Here is a 19,264-nt window from a genome sequence, read left to right as displayed (position 1 = left end):
AGATCCGCATCACATTGATGTGATAGGCATTCTAGATGCGAGCGACAATATGTCCCAAGATAGTAGGATAGGCACGGCCTCTGATATCATGCAGGGCATTGTAAAAACCGGCAAGCCAGCCGTGCACACGGTAAGGTCAGGACTCGGCATGCCGACACGAAAACGACGAAGCCCAGATATACATCCAAGAGTTCAACCTTGGAATTGCACACTGAGCAACCATCTCTACACTATTACATGCTACGGCATTGTGCGATACATCTGATCTACGCATCAGAAGGAAGTATGTTTGGTCTGAACAGCCTGAAAATGTATTTTGTACTCAGCAACGACTATGAAATTCATAAAAATGTCATAAACTCCATAACTTTCGGGGTCTTCCGACTTAGGCTTCGTCCTCGTCGGAGAAGACCTCCTCACCACGCTTGCGGCGAGCGGCACGCTCCTTCTTCTTCTTGCGGAGCTCAGAGCCTGAAAGAAGTTAGCCAATCTGCCAGTCTCCAGAACGGAGAAGTTGGGACAAAACATACCAGTGAGCTTCTTCTTCTTCTCAACCACGATCTTGTTACCCATGGCGTCGAACTTGTCCTCCTCATCGTCGCCCTTCTTGTCGAGACGGGGACCGGAGCCCTGGCCCTGGACCCAGTTGTGGCCACTGGGGCTCATGAGACCGTCGTTGACGGCCCACACTTCCTCAGTGAGGTTCTCAGTGAACTCACGAGAGTGAGTAATGATAATGACACCACCTTCGAAGGCCTTGATGGCCTTGGACAGAGCACCGAGGGAGTCACGGTCCAGGTAGTTAGTGGGCTCGTCCAGGACGATGACGTGGGGGCGCTGCCATGAGCAAGCGGCGAGGACGACCTTGACACGCTGGCCACCGGAGAGACCACGCATGCGGGAGTGGGAGACCAGCTCGGCGTCGAGACCGAAGTTGGCGCAGTGCTGCTCGATCTCCTTGCGGACCAGAGGACGGAACTGACCGGAGGCGAGGGCCTCCTTCTGGTCAACTTCGGCGACCTGCTTCTGGTGAGACTCCATGATCTCGGAGCGGGGCAACCAGGTGTTTTCGTTGGACATCATGGGAGTCCAGCGTTCGGACTTCATGCCGATGTTCTCACCCAGAGACCACGAGATCTCGTACTCGTAGGTGTTCTTGAACTTGCGACGGGAGTGGATACCAATGACACGACGGAAGGTACCCTCGACCTTGTAGATCTTCTCCATGGCCTTCTCGTCGTTCTCGGTGACGATCTTGTTGGCACGGTCCATGGTCTCACGGTCCTCACCGGTCTGGAAACGCCACTGGATGTACTCGGAAGGAGTGGCGTCGAGGTGGTTATCAATGTGGGCGAAAGCGTGCTGCTTGATGTACGCAATACGGATGTTCTCGTGCTGGTACACGTCACCGGAGGTGGGGATCAGCTCACCAGTCAGGACGTTAACGAGCGTAGACTTTCCGGCACCGTTGGGACCGATGACGGCGATACGGGAGCCCAGGGAGACCTGGAAAGTGATGTCCCGAATCTGGGGCTTGGGGGTGTTGGGGTACTGGAACATCATGTTGTTGACACGGATAATGGCCTTAGACTTGGTCTTGACACCCTCAAGGAAACCAGGCTCGGGGAACTTGAACTCCAGGTCACCGGCACCGAGCTCGTAGTAGGAGCGAGCGGAGGGAACACGCTTGACGAAGTCGCTCAGGGTACCGCGGTAACGCTTCAGCTTGAAGCGCTCGTAGTGAATAACGTGCTGGATGACGTGGTCCAGGAAGCGGCTGTCGTGGGAGACCATGATGGAGGTGCAAGGGGAGGTCTTCAGGTAGTTCTCGAGCCACTCAACGTTCTTGACGTCCAAGTGGTTGGTGGGCTCGTCGAGCAGCAGGATATCGGGGTTCTCGAAGACGGCACGGCACAGAGCCAGCTTCATCTTCCAACCACCGGACAGAGCAGTGATGGGGGCCTCAAGCTGCGCGGCCTGGAAGCCGAACTCGTTGACAAGCTTGCTCTCGACCTCCTCCTTGACGGGCTGGAGGCCGACCTCGACCAGCTTCTTAAGGGTCCAGCCGATGACAGTCTGCTCAGTATCGGCAGAATCCAGGTCGTGCTCGACGTAGACGGTCTTGACCTCATCCTTCTTGGGGAAACCCTCGAGCTGCTCGTTGTTGATGGCGCGCATGAGGGTGGTCTTGCCGGAACCGTTGGGGCCGAGCAGACCGTAGCGCTGGCCACGCTTCAGGCGAAGGTGAGTCTGGTTCAGCAGAATCTTGGCACCGTAGGCCAGGGAGAAAGTGCAGTTGCACAGATCCTCGCCCTCCTCCTCGTCGGAGGGCATCTCATCGGCGGCAGCGGCCTCGGGGGAGGCACGCTTGCGGAGAGACTCGGCGATGGGCTTGGCCTCGTCGTCACCGACGATGGCGATGATGTAAGGGAGGGCGTTCTGGGTCCAGGTGGTGGCATCGCTGTCCTTCTCATCGACGAGCTGACCGGCGATGGCAGCGACGTAGTCGATGATGGCCTCGTTGGCGGCAATCTGGGCCTTGAACTTGGGCTCCAGGATCTCCTTGAGGATGGCGGAGACGGTGGAGATGTCACCAGCGGTGGAGATCTCGGGGATCTTGCCATCCTTGACATCACCCACACGGGTGAGGGTGTCCAGAGCCTGACGGGTCTTCTCACGAGCCTCGGGGTCGGCCAGGGTCTCGAAGTTCTTGTTCAGACCCGGCAACATCTTGGGCAGGAAAGGAGCGACAATCTGGGGGTCCTCGACAAGCTTACACATGTTGTCGACAATGACGGCTGACTTACGCTTGATGGCGGTCTCACGCTCAACAAGACCACGGTCAAGCAGGGGAACCATGATAGCGAGGGTGGGGCCAGTCACGTCGGACACGAAAGTAGTGGCACCGAGCAGGTGAACGGTCTCGGGGACGTTCTCGGGCTTGGCGATACACTTGATGAGCTCGGGAATGAAGCGCTCGATATCCTTGTTGACGATCAGACCGCAGACCTTCTCCATGGTGGAGTAGGCGGCCTTCTTGATCTCCGACTTGGTGTCCCACATGGCCTCGGAGACGACGGGGATGAGCTTGGGAACCTGGAAGGACAGCTGGGCGGGGGCGGACTCGACGAGGATACCGATGCAGTCCAGAGCAGCCATCTTCTCGGGCCACTTCTGGGCATTCTGAAGGGATTCGAGGATAGGGGGGACGATGGCCTTGACGGCGTTGCCGTTGACAGCCTGAACGATGGCGGCGGCGGTGCTCTGGGCAGCCTCCTTGACGGGGACCATCTTGTCACCGACTGCGGCGAGCACGGGGCCAAGGAGAGACACCAGATGGGGCTCCACACCGGCAGCGATGGTGGAGTGGGAGGCAATGGCCCGGATGCCCTCGAGAGCACGCTCACGGGCGGTGGCATCCTTCTTGTTGGCCAGCTGCTTCTTGAAGGTCTCGGCGGCCTTGGCGGGGAGAGCCTGCTCGGGGATGGGGCCGCTGAAGAGAGTGGCCAGGTTGCCGGCGGCGGCGTTCACCTCATCGGCGCTGGTGGAGACGTTGAGGTTCTTGATCAGATCCTCGAGGACGGCGATCGACTGGGCGGTCTCCTTGCCGGAGATGGCCGGGGAGGAGGCGACGTCGGCGGCGGGCATTTTGAAGGTGATTTTTGTGGGTGGTGGAAAGGAGAAAAAAACGATTAGGAGCGGGAAACTTTTCTATAGTGGGGGGTATCTCGAAGTTGGCAGGAGGCCCACTGGCTGCGTCTGGGCAAGACACAGCAACGCTCGAACAGAGGAGCGGAGGTCTAATCTGTCTATGCAGAAAAGAAACAAACAGAAAAAAGAGAGGACCAGACCTCGACAAAAAAGATAGGGAAGGAGGATGGGAAGAGGAGGGGCGGTTGAAGGGGGGGCGAGATATTTATCGTGTGGCCCTCGCCGCCCAACAATCAAATTTTTTTTTTTACCCAGCGCGGTTCCGCGCTAGTCCCGGATCGGGCTTAGTAGTACTCACTGGGCGTCCCGATTGGTTGTGGTCGGAGGATGCTCCCGATTCCATTGATGCTGATTGGGTCATTGGGTTGCTAGGAGGAAAAGTCGCCTTGACAGTGAGAGCGAGAGAGAGAGGGGTGCCCCTCCATCTAGTGAATGCCGTAGTGAATGATTAGCTATCGATCTATGCAGAAATCATGATCTATGGAAATCTCTGATGACAATCCCTTCTTTCACTCCCGTTTCTGATTCTTGTCAGATTCTTCTCTGCTGACACTCCTTGACCACGTAAAAAAAATATTTTTTTCTGCTTTTAGCCGCTATCAAGGAGGCTCGAGACCCTATCGTCTGCCGCACATGCAGTATCAGCCTAGCCCGCTCTACAGGGGGTCAGTCCGGGGCATGAAATATGCAACGCAGTACATCCTCTACTGTAGCCCCCCTAGAGGCATAGTGATTACTACTAGTAATTCGTATGTACTACTGACAGTAGAGGACACAACTATTTTTTTGTTTGCCACTGTGATGATCGGGTGGCGCAGTCTCATTCCGGCCGTTGGATCCAATCATTGACCCGCGATCCAGCTATTTCGAGAAAGAACCCGATTATTTCTAGTTATTTGAACCCGTCAACGGGGACGAATTCAAGGCTGAAAACTGCTATTTTTGTCCGGATATGAATGATTCTTTCAGGCCCCCGCGGTTGGCTTAGTCGCCGCATCCCAGACAGGACAAGCTGTAAGCAATGATACAGCGTGTAAGTATGGGAATAAGAACAAACCTAAATCAAATGGAACCCAATAACCTGGTGAAACGGATTTACGATTCTCAATTAAGAAACAGATAGTAAGACCTGCAGGCTCGACCGACACGGCTCCGAGCAAATAACTGATTCTGTTCAGGCGTCCACGGAGGGAGGTTTTGATTCCCTCGATCCATGGCCCGACCTCCACCCCGGGCATCACGGCCTCGGTATCCAGGGGTGCAGGCAAGGTGGCTACGAGGGCTGAGTAGTCTGGAGACCGCTTTTTCTTTTTTTTTTTGTCCTGGCTTCACCGCTTCGCCCCCTTATCGCTTATCGCGGGCGAGGACAGACACATGTATGTATGTACTTTGTCCCATCCTCACTCCCTCCTCCATCTGCCACACTCTGCTCTTCGAGGTTGCAGAACTTGCTTACCTGCTAGCCCCATACCGGCAATTTAGAAGAAATGAGTTTTTTTCTTCCCTTGCAGCACTCCGGACCTTAACCCTTATCGCGCCATCCCTTATCCCCCGCGAAAAGCCGATGGCGAAACGCAATCGGGACCAGCGCCCGGTGGGTCTGGAAGTCTGTCACCTCCCCAACTTTGGCGACTTCTCGGCCCTCGCAGTCTGACTTTGCTTTCCTCTACCCATCCAAGTATGGTTGCCCATTATACTTTTCAGCCTTTTATCTGGTTCGGCCACCAAAAGCGGATTCATCTTCTGCCCGACCCAAACTCTGGCTCATTCAATGGACATTGTCCATCGGCCGCGCCGTGATCCAACCCTCGCCGTCGCTTCCGACTCTCCGGCCTTTAGCCGGCGACTAAACAATCCAGAAGAAAGCTAAAGAAGGCTCAAGCCATAATTTGTCACTCTTCCGGACCTTTATTTGTTCTCCCAGCGTCGCTGTGGCGCCAACCCGAGATGTTATCCGCCACCGGCGCAGTCACGCTGACGTCGAGACGAAATCATGATTTCCGGCCTCGGCGACGCATCCAATACATCTCCGAAGCTGCTGCCAGTAGGGCTGGGATGTCGGATTTGAGGGTTCGGGAGGTGGATCCGCATGGCAGCTTCATGCGCCGCCCCAGTCGTCTCTTCTATGGGGCTGCGGCTGCCTTATCTCGCCCCATCTCGCGTCTCCCATCTCCCGCCCTTCCTTCACGCCGTTTGGCGTGAAGAGCGGCTGACGGGGCCAAAGTACCCACTCGCCTTTTCTTGTTCGTGGCGATTTGCGAATCTGGGGTAGATCTCCGTTAGTACGGTGAGTATCGACTGTAGTGCGCCCTCCAGTACATGTAGTAGTTGCCTTTCGAGACTGCGGATCGAAATATCGTATCCCGAGAATAAATAGTCCGGTACATATCTCAATTTTTCCTTTTCAACGTGGACTTGCTCTATTAAAACCTAGGACGATAGTATGTTATCAGACACCAGCCCCCTTTCTCTTCTGTTGTTGCGTGCCCCCCCTTCCTGCGTACGCGCACAGGCCTCAAGCCCTGATACATAGCCCAACAGCGCCCTAAACCAATCGACATATCATCTGGGATTGGCGTAGAAAAAAAAAAAAAAGGAAAGGGGGACGCGTGGTGTGCAGGAACCTATCACCACCGCTCTTCCCCTCCGGAGGACAGACATGTCTCGGCGCCTGGGTGATGGGTATTGGCCGTGGTAGACTGGTATGCTGTGGCGGGCTGGCCTGACTCGGGTTCAATCCGATGTATGCAGTGCTTTTTTGGCGCTCGCTTTGGACGGACGGGTGGACGCGATGGAAGTACACGCACCCGGGATTTCTATATATCTACGGCGCTAGCAGCTATTTCTCTGCTATAGGCTGGTGCTATTAGTACTCCTGTATAGCAACATGAATCTATACTCCCGTACAACAGACTAGATAGCTTGATCTACTTCGGAATACGGAGCTGAATAGGAATCAACAACGGCGACATCGGCTTGTCCACAGCCACAATGACAACAGTACCACCGTCGTACAGCTGGTCTAATGGGAGGAAATCGGCTGCATCAACTACGGAATACAACAGAGAAACGGATGGATGGAGGCGATTAGGATGTGTAATAAACGGATCTATCAGTCACCATCAAAACGCATACAAGTCCGCCCAGTCCGGCACCCGCCCAGCACGGCACACCAAAATCTATGTCCAAATCAGGAAGAACAAGAGAGGAACAGAAGAGGAAGAAAATACGCAAAGAACAGGACACGAAGAATGCGGAAACACTCGAGGTATATACACAAGAGATCCAGATGGCTCGGAGATCGAAGTCCAGGCCCTGGTGTAGCAAGTGTCGAGCGGTCTCGCAGTCCTCGGGAGCGAGCCAAGGAGCTGGGCGAGGGGTTGTCTTCGACGAGATGATGGATGCGATGGAGGTGGGGGTGAGTTCGACGTGGTATCGAAGAGTACACACAGGCAGATTTCGACACATGACCAAAGCTTCTGAAGGGGAGCTGGAAATGAACCCAACACGACGATACAGGCTCGGTGATGTGCTTCCTGCCTGTGCCCAGCGGGCACCGACGGAGGTGACACGGCGGGTTCGTCCTGGTCTGTCTGTACCAAAAAAAGGGGGGAATAACGCTCAAACTCCAGTCCCAGATGCGCAACTCCGAATCAGAGGTAACAAAAACACAAAACATGATTAATATTTCTCTTCCCTAGGCTCACGGTTTCTTCTTGACGTGGCGGCTTCCTGATTCAGATGGGAGCTCATCACCGTCGATGATGCGCCACAGTCGGCGTGGAGAGAAGTTGTTGCCGACTAGATAAATACCGACAAACCAAGCCGCGAGGAGGTTGGCAAGGTGATGGAGGAGGTAGGCGTAGGTCACGCCGTATACTGCTGAGTAGATGGCGATGGCGAAGAAGATTATTGAGGTTACGTGTTTGAACCTGCGAGGATCAGCTTGGATACCATGGGAGAGCAACCAGAAAGGACATACCGAGTCGTGATGCGTGGAATCATTGCACCACTAGTCATTGTCTCGACGAGAAGGAGGAAGGGCATGATCGATAAGACGTTGTGGTGGGACGAGAAGGGCATGAACCAGTGTACCACAAGGTTATGGGCCCAGACAAGTAGAACCAAGACATTGATCGGTAAGATCCATAGCATAAGAATCAAAATAGAGTGGGCGTAGTTGTCGAAGTTCAGATGAGGCGTGGATTTCTGTTGCAGTTAGCTCTGGTCACTAGAAAAACGAGGGAGAGGGCCGTACGGTTTCTTTCGCATGCCACTGTGCCCGAACAGACGTCGCCAGCTGCACAATACAAGCGACCATGTATGCAAACTGGTAAGGGATGATTGTCGAAACCAGAAGCAACAGGATAGCTGTGTGGATCATACGTCGCCGAGGCGTGGGAGAACTGAATATTGGTAGATTTCTGTCTCGTTAATCAAGCCCTTGATGAACCGAAAACTCAGAAGAAAGTGCTCACCCTCTGTCCTCGCGTCGAATGTAGCCCGACTTGCTGTTCACAGCCCCATATACCAGGGAGAAGACGTTGACGATAACCAACGCAACATAATTCACCAAGACACAAACGCCAACGCTGATGATTCCAAAGATCGGAACAAGAAACCAGAAGAACGCATCCTGGGAGCCCAGAAGAAGGTCATTTTTCGTGAAGTCGACCGGAGTCTCAGTAGAGTTAGTTCGCCAATGAAAGGGGTCATCGGACTGGGGAAGAGCTTTAGAGGTGGCTAGGGAAGACGCCAGCAGAGACATGGCCAGCAACAAGATGGGGAGAGATGACCGCAACGCTCGGTCGAGACCATCGGTGAATGGGATGAAGTAGCCAGTCTCATCATAGATCTGGAACTGCTTGCGGAGCACAAGAGCCACAACAAGCAGCGGAAACGCGGCAAAAATGGTGCGATACCGCATCACTAGCTCGCCCAGGCTGCTGGTGATGTCCACCTGCAGTGAGATGTCCACTGTCGAACCGGCAGTAGGGTCAGTCCATAGCTGGAATGATACACCAGCCTGAGCGGCCTGCTCACGGAGGGGAGGCGGCATGAAGGGTGCCAAACCATGGAGGTTGACATTGACCTCGTTCACATTCACGAAGAACTTGGACTCATGTGGATCCGAAATGGACTGCCTCAAGAGTGGAGCAAAGAGCTCATTCTTCTGGGGGTGCCAGATAATTTTCAGGCGGTAGTCCAGAAGACTGGAGTGCAGGGCCGGAATTTTCACCTCGGTGAGCATAGGCCGGTTGGCCGGGAGCCGCATCTTCATGCCTGCACCCAACAAACTGCCCAACCCCACCTTGGCACGAATCATCGAGTCTGAGCTATCTGAGAACTCTGCCACCAAAAACCCCGAAGTGGGAACATTGGCCTTGTCCACAACAGCCACAAATTGATGCTCTGCAAGGCCCTCCAGATCATACTGGAGGTACGAGAATGGCGGAACACGATCGTAGGCCTGTTGCGACGCACGAGTCGAAGCAGGCAGGTGAATGACATCCTCAGCGGCGCTCTTACAGGCCAATCGAGTTGACCCCACAGTGCCTCCAGAGAAATCGAGGTTCATAGAGAAGACGGTCGAGCGGCCATTGCTCAGAGGGAACACACTGCAAAAAAGCACTTCGATGTTACCCTGGGCACTGATGGCTTGATCTGTCAGAAGGGTGAACTTCTTGCCAGCGACACCTTGGGGAGGAATTGGTAAGAGGCGGACGTCCGGGCCATGCTGTCGACCCAATTGATCCATGATAAGCCGCTGGCCCTGAGCCAAAATTGTGTTGGCGTTATCCTCAAGAGTAAGCAGGGTGTTGGGCTCTTTCTGCGAAAGCGTTCGTTCGGCGACCGACTCCAAACCAGTCAGATACCACCGCTTGAGTGCGCGCATGCGCTCTGCCCTCGGCTTGGTTTGAGTCGGGCGCCGGGCATCGATGATCTCAAACAAGGACTTGATGATCGCTTTCCGGAACTGGTCACACCAAGTGATCGACAGATGATCCACACCAATCCACACATCAGGAATGGACGACGTGAACACCGTGAATCCGTGAGTCTCGGGAACGAGGGATGAGATACTGGTATAGTCGGACGGGACCACGGTGTCGCGCGCACCGCCCGCGATTGAGATGAGTGTCACATGCCAGAGCGGGTTATTGTTGGCCCATGTCTGGGAGTATGCCTCGCGCCAGTAGTCGTTGATCTGTTTGTAGGTATGGACGATATCGGAGTCAAAAGAGACGGGCGGTTTCGCGTGTGGTGCAGACATGGTAATGATCGAGTTGACCGAGTTAGCCTGGTAATTCGCCATGGTCAAGACCGTCCGCGCAACAATTCCACCCATGGAGTGCCCGATCAAAATCACCGCGCTGGGATCTGGTAGCCCCGGATCTCGTCGAGTGCGTCGTGGGTCGTGATAAAGGGAGAGGATGTACGAAATCGCCTCGTTCACATATTCCGCCTGATCCAACAACGTCTGCCCATGGAACGCCGCCATATCCTCGTTGAAATCCACCATGAAGAAGTCTAAACTGCGCGTTCCGGCGGCGTGCCGGTCCTCGTCGTGTCGGACGACGTCGTAGTAGTGTCGTGAGGCTTCGGCCGCCAGGGACCGCACCTGTCGGTAACTGCCTGCGTTGCCTGGGAGGAATAGCACTGGGACCCCATTCAACTAAAAAGTGTCAGCTGAGAAACCCTTCCACCTCTCTGATACCAGAACCAGAAACCTTACCCCGATGTTATCCGGCGTGTACGGATCGACGCCCTCCTCCCGGTAGAGAAACAGGTTGTACTTGCTCGCAAAGCGCGTATGTTCCGTGTCGAACTCCAGCATCCGGATAAAGGTCGGGCTCATCATGGGCACTCCGCAGCCATCCTCGCCCACCTGGCGATCGGTAAACGAGCGAACAATCGAGATCAGAAACGCGACGGCGGCGAAGGTGGTGAAGGCCGTGAGGATGGAGCAGGACCAGGGACTGCGCTGGCGGAACTGGCGTGCGCGACGACCCTCGGGGGGAGGGAGCCTCCATCGGAAGGCGCGGAGAGCCCAATGGCATGGTTTTGGTATCGTTGAAGGGCTGGATGGAGGGAGTGCGCCACAGGCTCGAGTTCCGCGAGCGCGGTGTCGAGCAGCCGTTGTCGCGGCGGAGGTCGAAACTGGTGCCGTGTCTAGCTATCTGCGACCGGGACTTATCGTTGGGCGTCTCGATGGCATTGGAGCCATGGTCGTCTGGAGGTCGAGTCGGGGAATCTTCAGTGTCGTCCGCGACAGGGGAGCCAGACGAGCGTCTGTGCATTGGAGGAGGCGGAGTCGGGACTCATCCAGCAGGGGGAATCTTGGCTTGGCACAGGGACGAGCTCGCACGGCCGAATGGAGGGAAGGGGGGAAGGGGAGGAATGCGAGGAAAGGGAGGCTCTAGAAGGTTTGGAGGGTAAGTTGTGGTTGGGCGGCTCTGGCGGGTGCAGAGACTTGGCGTTAGGGAAGGAGGGAAAAAAAAAGAGCGCCTTGGGGGTCCCTGGATGTTGGCTGTGGAGAAGCGAGGATTGGAAATCGAACCGTCAGGACGCTCTAGGTTCTAAGGTTGTCTACGTCCCTACTTGTGCACCGACTCGTGTGTCCCTGCAGGGCCCGTGAGTTCCCAAGCTTACACCAGTGCAAGGCCGGGAATGGTAATCGACATCGAGTCGGGCCGTTCTGGGACGCGCCAAACAACTCCGTGCTTATCTCTGCCGTTGCGATCTAGATGTTGCATTCACCGACCGTCTAAACTCGATCTAGCCTTTCCCCCCGCGATCTTTTCACGTTAGGCAACCATATAACCAACCATCGAATTTAGGTCAAGACTGCCTCATGGGAAAGTTACTAGTTATATAGTAACGACAGGACGCGTACGAAAAAGGCAAAATCCTCAACACCAACCTGATGGAGAACCTGCCATTTCTAGTCTTTGATCTGTAGCCGAACGCAAGTCTCGTCAAGGTAGATTGTGATTCTGTAGTTGCTCCCTCATCCCTAGATTCTACACACGATGACCCTGTTGCATCTACTACCAACAGGGATCGACCCTGGCTTCCTAATGCTTGTGCCCACACGGACGTCATTAACCATGGCATACTTCTGGACAAGCATGAATCCAAGCCAGAGATCCCTGGTCGAGTGCGGGGTTGTCTGCCGACCTAAAAGATGCCATCTGTCTTTCACCTCGTCAACCTCTTGAACCCACGTCAGGCTATAGGTAGGTACACCCTTCTCTTCCTCTTCTTCACCCTTGTACGCTGGACATGAAGAAACCCTTAACCCGTGGATCGGCCAGATGGTCGGGATGAGCTTCAATCATAATTAAGCAGATTCAGATCCGGTGCTCGGTGCTGTCTTTGGAGTGAATCAACCTGTGAGACATCTGCTAACCACAGACTCGCTCTTAGTGGATTACCTTCTACCCCGTGCGGTATTCGGATACATACAGCCAAAAGAAAAGAATTTGTGACATTTGTGGGTCTGATGGGGTTTCCAAAAGCCAACGACCCTCTAATGAGCAAGGTGGAGCGGTTCTCACCATACATGGCCACAGTAATATCTGAACCATCGTCGCACGTCACATGGGTATCAAGAGATCCTCAACTCGTCAAGAAAAACATATCCAATAAATAATCGTCCTCATTACTCCCGCTGCGATGCGGTGGCCTTTTCAAGGTCGCTCTCGCCGGAAGTCGGGTCCATGCCGCGGTGGGCCGCGACCACCGCCAGATCGGCGTCGTGCTCGGCATCGAAATTGCGACCCAGACGCTCCGGACCGGCCAGGGTGATTAGAATCGTATAGGCAAAGACGCAACCCATGAAGATACAGATGACTTTGCCGTACTCGTAGCGGTGGGCGGCTGCCTTGGAGGGAGGGAGCGGGAAGCGCTCGCCGATAGTGGACTCAATCGTCGAGCTGGCTGACGATACCAGGTTGCCCAGCTGGTAGGCCGTACCCACCGCAAAGGTGCGGATGGGACCGGGGGATAGCTCCATTAGATGGATGGGGATCACGCCCCAAGCGCCCTGCACCATGAACTGCTCAAAGAAGGCTGCCGCCATGATGGAGTGGTTGGTGACGAACGTGTACGGGTAGAGCAGGGCACCACCGACAATGCTGATTGCGATGATGGAGAATCGACGGCCAAAGATCTGACTCGCCCATCCGCAAAGAGTACCACCGGTCAACGCACCCAGGTTGGCGACGACTTGCGTGACGGTCACCGCGTTCTTGGAGAAATTGAACTGGTTCTCTAGCATTGTCGGGTAGAGATCCTGAGAGCCGTGGGACTACAGACGGGGGGAGAGCACAGATTAGCGATCCTTTCACATGCCCTCTCGTAGAAGATACTTACCATGAAGTTGAACCCAGCCATGAGCAAGACCAGGTAAATCAACAGCAGCCAGTGACGCTTCAACGCGACCTGGCCCTCCGACATGAAGGAGGCAGCGACTCCACCACGCACCTCCTCGCGCGTCGCCTGGCGTTTTCGGAAGGTCTCCGTCTCTGGCAGACACAGACGGAAGAGAATGATCAGAACGGGAGGACAAGCGCCAAACCAATATAGCGGTCGCCAGCCGTGTGACGTGGTACCGACCAGGCCGCGGGCGAATGCCGTTGCCAGGAGATACCCAAACGCATAACCCTGTTGCAGCAGACCGGATATGATACCGCGAGCTTCGGGGGGGCAATCCTCGAGCGCGGTGGCCGCGGCATTCCCGTAGAGACCTCCCATGGCAATGCCAAACAGAGCCCGACAGGCCAAGAATTGCTGGTAGGTCTGGCAGAAACCAGCGCCTAGCTCAAGAACAATAAAGAGAAACTGGTTGAAGATGAATGGCCATTTCCGGCCCCAACGATCTGCTGCGATTCCGAAGGTGATTGCGCCAACGGACCGCAGCATCAACACCAGCGTAATGCCCCATGTGATCTGGGTGACGGAGGTATTGAAGGTCTCGGCCAGCTCGGTCGTCGTCAGAGACACGCTGAAGAAGTCAAAGGAATCCCATGTCCATCCGACGAAGGCGACCTGACACAAACCATTAGTCTTTCTTCTGGATATTGTGGTCAGTAGGACGTACCGAGAAGAACAGCCATTGCTGGCGGTTGAGCAGTGTGAGCGCTTTGATGGGGTTTGGGGCAGGGTTCATCGGCGGCACTAGACTGGGAATGCGAGTCACAATATAGCGCCCGATGCTCATGTGTTCCTCGACGTCCGGCGAGGACGCAGCGGGCGCCGCCGCGGGGTGAGTTTTCTCGTGGGATTCAGTCATGATCGCTGCACTCGGGAGTTGGAGAGGCCGAGAACGAGAGCCTCAGAGCGTGCAGTACAGCGGTGAGAGAGGGCGCAAAGAGGATTGACTAGAAAGGGGAGGGCAGCGTGACTTAAATACCACCCTCGCTCTCGATCTCTCTCCCTTCTCCAGAAACGACCTGGTCCATCGTTCTGCTCCCTCTCGACCCGTCCGACCCCGCAGGGAAGAGCGAAGCTTCCTATTCGCCTGTGTCCACGAGTCACCATGAAGTCGGGGACGGGCGCGAATGATAATGATGAAGGGCGAACCCACCTTCGGGCGCCGATCTTTGCACTCCGGGGTTGGAAGTCCCCAGATCGGGGAAAGGCCCCCTATACAGCCAGTCCCCTCCTGGACTGGTTTCCTACGCTAGACGCGCGCTGACACTCGGTAGTGGTCCTTTTGTCCACGGTGGTCCGCCAATGACACACGACAAAGAATGTCCCAAACCGTCTCCTCCCAGCACCCCCACTCGACTCGAGCTGTCTATAGACTTCGCAAGCGGCCAGCCCGGATTGGCTGTATTCGCCGGCAGGTCGAATTATTCTCCCGTGGCTCCAAAATCCTTTGCAGTCTCAGGGTACAATATTGACCTCTTTGGCCCCTGGCAACCGACGTCACATTCGGAGACCGTCCTTCTCGGCGACTATCCGCCAATGATCTAAGCCAATACGGACTCTTCCCGACTCAATCCTCGTATGCGAATGTTGACCGTTATGGTGTTGCGCCAACATCCCGGGCCAGACTTACTCCACGCTTGACCTGCCCAGACTGCGGGGATGCGGAGCTCCAAGAAGCCACCATCCACTTGGGGCCCCACGACCCACTCTGTTTTGGGCACCAGAGATGACGGGAGATAGTGGCTTGCTACTACCAGTGCCGCCTTGCCTTGATTGGCTCATCGGTCTACATCGGCCTCGAGGGGTTTGCGGCAAGTTACCGATTTAGTCTACTTTCGGCGACCGGTCACTCGGCTACTCACACTGCAAATCGCGTCGGATGAGTCCAATGAGCCGACCTCGGTTTGGGGGGCCGACTAATTAGCATTCCCCTCCCCGGCCCGGGAACTGTAAACGCGAGCCCACGAGGCTCTTACATAGGGCGACTCCGGAGAATTCAAGAATTAACCTTTCATCCGAGTCTCGGCGGTCCGGGGGATGAAGCTTGGCGACATATGGTTTGCCTTCTCGGGAGGCGCTGTGTGGCTCAATCACACTTTCGGACGTTGACCGATACCGTGATGTATCACGAGCTTCCAAAGGAAAACCCGGTGATCTGACAGCGTGATAGTAGCGGGAAATGGACTAGGAAAGTCCTACACAACCCACAACTACCAAAGTGCTCACCGGCAGGATTTTGTCTACCGAAGCTGAGAGAAAGCCGACGGCCGTGCAGAATAATATCGAGAGGCAATGGCAACCACGCTAGCCAAGCTCGCCCTACGAAATTGATTCTGGCCCCCATCGATGTCTGTCTTGGCGATTTCCCCCCGCGTGTACCCCGAACCTCCAAACCCATGACAAGATCCGAGATGAAGACTGACTTTCTTGGCTGCGGGTGACTTGATGCTCTGAAATTAACATAAAGCTTCTCGCAATAACGCCGAGCCAGTCACTTACTTCACGATATCCGCGGCTGCAAGGCACTTCCGAATCTTGCCGGCCATGAGAAATCCACAGAAAGCTCGGCAGATTGCCCGACCGAGGAATATTCTCTATTAGAACAACCCTGGTTGTCGCCCGGCAAACTGAGAAATCCTCAATTTTGAACAATGCTCATAGACAAGGGATTCCTAGTAATCTCCTCCCTCTCCTCTGGGTCCCCATCACCAGTAACCATCGAAATAAGATGTCTTATTGAGGTCCTCTTCAATAATAGCAGATGGTGACTATACATATCGCCTCGAACACTGAAGCGATAAGAAAATGGTGTTGCTGCCCGGCTCCAAGATGGGACAAGATGCGATGCTTCGCGATTAGGGGGAAGTTTATAAAATGATGGTCTTGCAGTTACTCACACTTGCCTCCATGCAATTCAGGGTCCTGTGCAACGGAGATTCCTAATGGAATTTTCAAGAATTGAAGTATTCTGATTCGCTTGGGGCCACAACTTATCTTCAAATTTAATATTGTCTGATTTTCAGGATTACCAAAAAGGGCATCTGTTACGGACTGCTTTCTCGTTCCGGCGTCCTCTTGTCTCAGTTCTTACTTTTCTAGGAACCATCCGAACGGGACAAGAAGCTACAATTGGCCACATCCATGAACTGCAATCTTACGCTGTCCTCGTCACCCCGACTCAATCATGCCCCTAATTATGCGTAAGATCTTGCGAATGTTCGGCATCCCTTCCCGACGATGATTATATACCAATGGATTTGGACCTGAGAGCATCGCTGGCTTATAATATATAGAAAGCAAGGGGTCTTCACTGTTGCTTTAATGGGACTCGCCATGCTCACGATGAGTGATATTGTGTTGGATGAGAGTGATTTCAACAGGCTGACTCTAGATTTGCCAACCCTTCACCCCTCCGAAGAGAAGACGCGACAAGATCACGGAAGTCCCACGAGGCCCGGAGGCAAAGCCTATAATGTATGTTCCGAGGAGAAGAAGGCGCGGTACTCGCACGTTATGCTCCTCGCAGGCGAGGATGGGACGTATCGGGTAAGCGTTGGACATGACCAGCATGATGCAAGCTTGGGTACTCAGCGCACACCTCGTAAGGTCAGCTTCAACCCGCCTTATCATCTGTAGGGCCCGCCAATCGGGGTAGACATCAGGCAGAACCAACGCGCATGTGCATACGCCAACGCCGATCATCGACGCAGCCAATCCGGCGCCTGCGCTAAGCGCCGCATCGCCGACGCAGGTTGACAACGACGCCAGGCAGATTGCGATTCGGCAGACTTGGCCTGCGCCTCATGACGGTGGCACCTGCACTGGATATCACCTGACCCCGTGTCTTAAATAGCGCTCGTCTCCCCTCTTCGTCTTCTTTCTTCCACGCCTGCCCGAGTCGACAACCGCGCCGTGAGTTCTTGTGACTCGCGAATGCAAAGCCGTCATCCGAGATCTGTCTTTTCCTGTCTCTTGATGATACGGGGAAACTGTTTCGGAGGCTTCCAAGACTCGGTCTCACTTGTGTGATCCGCAGCGTCGATTATTCTCTCTTTTGACCAACTCGTATCGCTCCTTCTGATCGTCCAGGTTTCCTCCGCAGGTAGGGATTGAAATTGGATTGCCGACATGTTCAAGCGCTCCTTTTCCTCGAAGAGCCGGGCGGGAAAGACCGTCAAGGCTGCGAAGAAGAAGTACGACGGACAGGCGAAGGAGAAGATGCAGCAGAAAGTCGATGACAAAGTGGACAACCCGTCGTCGGGAAGGTGGTAAAGTCTTGAATGAATGCCCTGGATCCCGAAAAGGCTAATAGATCACCGTTGTAGTGCACTGACCAGTCCCATCATCACCATGGTGGTGGGCCGCGACCAGCGCCTTTTTGCTGCGCATGAGGATGTCATGTCGATTTCGCCCTACTTTCGCGCCGTTCTGAAGGAGAAGTTTCTGGAAGACGGCGCGAAACAACTTGCTTTGCCCGACGAGTGAGTCCGTTGGCATTTCCCCGAGGACGAGACCGTCTAGCTCACACGGGGCATAGGGAGCCCGAGGTCCTGTCTTGCATTCTGGAGTTCTTGTACAAGGGAGACTACTACCCACGCCTGTTGCATGGCAAGCGTCGTGACTCTTGGCAGCTCGAGAACGCTCAGGATATCCATCATACCGGAGGCCGCGGGTCGAGCGAGGCGACCTTCTTTCACCCTGGAGTGGGGGGTATCGTGCTCCGGGATACGGTGGTGTACTGCGCTGCAGAGAAATACGGTCTGGAAGACCTGAAGCATATTGCTCTCCGCAAGCAGGGACTTCAGATTGGAATCCCGGCCGATGTGATCTTGCGATCTGCTCGGTATGCCTATGACAACACCCCGGACTCGGAGTCTCGACTGCGCGCTCATTACCTGGCCCTCATCATCCGAAGCCGCAAGACCTTCAAGAGAAGTGGAACCATGCAGATGGAAATGGAGATTGGTGGCAAGCTTTTTTTTGACCTGTTTGTGGCAATGTGCAACCACATGGACGACATCTCGGAGATCCGGTAGGATCCTTCTGATTTCCCATTCCTTTGCTTTCTTTGCGGCTTCGTTTCGAGCTCTTTGATTGCTGACCATCATTTCTCTTGCACCTTATTGGTCATGAGTGCTTACACTATTATTCAACAGCGCCAAGCGGACACCGCGGTTGTTCTAACCGGTCGTCTCGTTGCCACGTTTTTCTTTGTCTCAGATCAAGCGACACGGAGATTGAAATTGAACCAGGGATGCATGCGTATCTCAACCAGAATGGCAATCTGACTGCGAATATGCATTTGAATCAGTTCATTGTTTTGCTTTGACAGCAAATTGACTTGTTCGCTTCTCTCGAGGTTGGCCGCCATTGAATGGTTTGAAGAAACCACCCTATTCTTTTTTTAATTGGACCTCCTGGCGTACGGTGACTTGCGTTGGTCAACATCTTCACTCACTGACAATATGCTGAGCCTCAGCCCAATCTCCATTTATACTGTGTGCATTGGCTCTCTGCTTCTGCGTTAATTCGTGACTTTATGTCTCCACTCCTTGACCAAGCGGTATCTTGACCGCGATATTTGGGCCCTAAGCCCGTCGGTGATGAGAAATAGGAAATGAGAAATCCGGCCTCCTCACTGCGGTTCCAGTAATAATATCGAGATTTCTGGCTATCGTAGTGGTCCTGATCTGTTGATGCCTGGGTGACGAGAAGACAGTGCCCATTCTCACTATGAAGAACCGACTGCGATCCTCTACTTGCAATTTTTTTCTTTCACCAACATCAGCTTGGAAATCCCCATATCTACTACTCGTTGCCTGAATGCTACTCGGGCTCCATTTTATGAGATCATCCACCTATCAAGTACTTTTTGCGACTTGATACCGTTGCCAGCACCCCTGAGATTTCCTTTCCAGCCAATCTCTGCCCTCCTAGGTATGCTCGACCCCTTCATACAACTACTTCTCATCGTCGTGATTTACAAGTGGTCTTTACTCTTAACAACCCCAATATCCCTGCTCCTTGCATCTTTCCTTTCATTCTCTGCACGCCCTACAGGTTCTATGATCATTGATCCTACAGTCAACAGTCTTATCTGCCTTCCTTCCCCAGG

General features: G+C 54.4%; 5 protein-coding genes across 5 annotated transcripts; 2 read left to right on the top strand and 3 right to left on the bottom strand.

The window, feature by feature from the left end:
- Positions 1–385: 385 nt before the first annotated feature.
- N7459_006654 (putative translation elongation factor eEF-3) lies at positions 386–3,648 on the bottom strand (the record flags this gene model as incomplete). Its single annotated transcript, XM_056945822.1, has 2 exons — positions 386–471; positions 531–3,648. 2 exons carry the CDS (start codon positions 3,646–3,648, stop codon positions 386–388), a joined length of 3,204 nt encoding a protein of 1,067 aa, XP_056797821.1.
- Positions 3,649–7,414: 3,766 nt separating this feature from the next.
- N7459_006653 (GPI inositol-deacylase) lies at positions 7,415–11,012 on the bottom strand (the record flags this gene model as incomplete). The annotated part of the gene is made up of 6 exons (XM_056945821.1): positions 7,415–7,643; positions 7,694–7,920; positions 7,970–8,135; positions 8,190–10,387; positions 10,448–10,600; positions 10,686–11,012. The coding sequence occupies 6 exons, from the start codon at positions 11,010–11,012 to the stop codon at positions 7,415–7,417; spliced, it is 3,300 nt and encodes a 1,099-aa protein (XP_056797820.1).
- A 1,364-nt stretch (positions 11,013–12,376) lies between these two features.
- N7459_006652 (sugar transporter family protein) lies at positions 12,377–14,008 on the bottom strand (the record flags this gene model as incomplete). The annotated part of the gene is made up of 3 exons (XM_056945820.1): positions 12,377–13,024; positions 13,090–13,764; positions 13,817–14,008. The coding sequence occupies 3 exons, from the start codon at positions 14,006–14,008 to the stop codon at positions 12,377–12,379; spliced, it is 1,515 nt and encodes a 504-aa protein (XP_056797819.1).
- A 2,474-nt stretch (positions 14,009–16,482) lies between these two features.
- On the top strand, positions 16,483–16,785 carry N7459_006651 (uncharacterized protein; the record flags this gene model as incomplete). Its single annotated transcript, XM_056945819.1, has 1 exon — positions 16,483–16,785. One exon carries the CDS (start codon positions 16,483–16,485, stop codon positions 16,783–16,785), a length of 303 nt encoding a protein of 100 aa, XP_056797818.1.
- Positions 16,786–17,277: 492 nt separating this feature from the next.
- N7459_006650 (BTB/POZ domain-containing protein) lies at positions 17,278–18,185 on the top strand (the record flags this gene model as incomplete). Its single annotated transcript, XM_056945818.1, has 3 exons — positions 17,278–17,417; positions 17,475–17,630; positions 17,687–18,185. 3 exons carry the CDS (start codon positions 17,278–17,280, stop codon positions 18,183–18,185), a joined length of 795 nt encoding a protein of 264 aa, XP_056797817.1.
- Between the last annotated feature and the right edge of the window lie 1,079 nt (positions 18,186–19,264).

The sequence above is a fragment of the Penicillium hispanicum genome, assembly GCF_028827665.1.
Source record: "Penicillium hispanicum strain IBT 35686 chromosome Unknown utg000006l_segment0_segment0, whole genome shotgun sequence".
Classification (NCBI taxonomy): Eukaryota; Fungi; Ascomycota; class Eurotiomycetes; order Eurotiales; family Aspergillaceae; genus Penicillium; species Penicillium hispanicum.
This window is presented reverse-complemented; position numbering and strand designations above follow the sequence as displayed.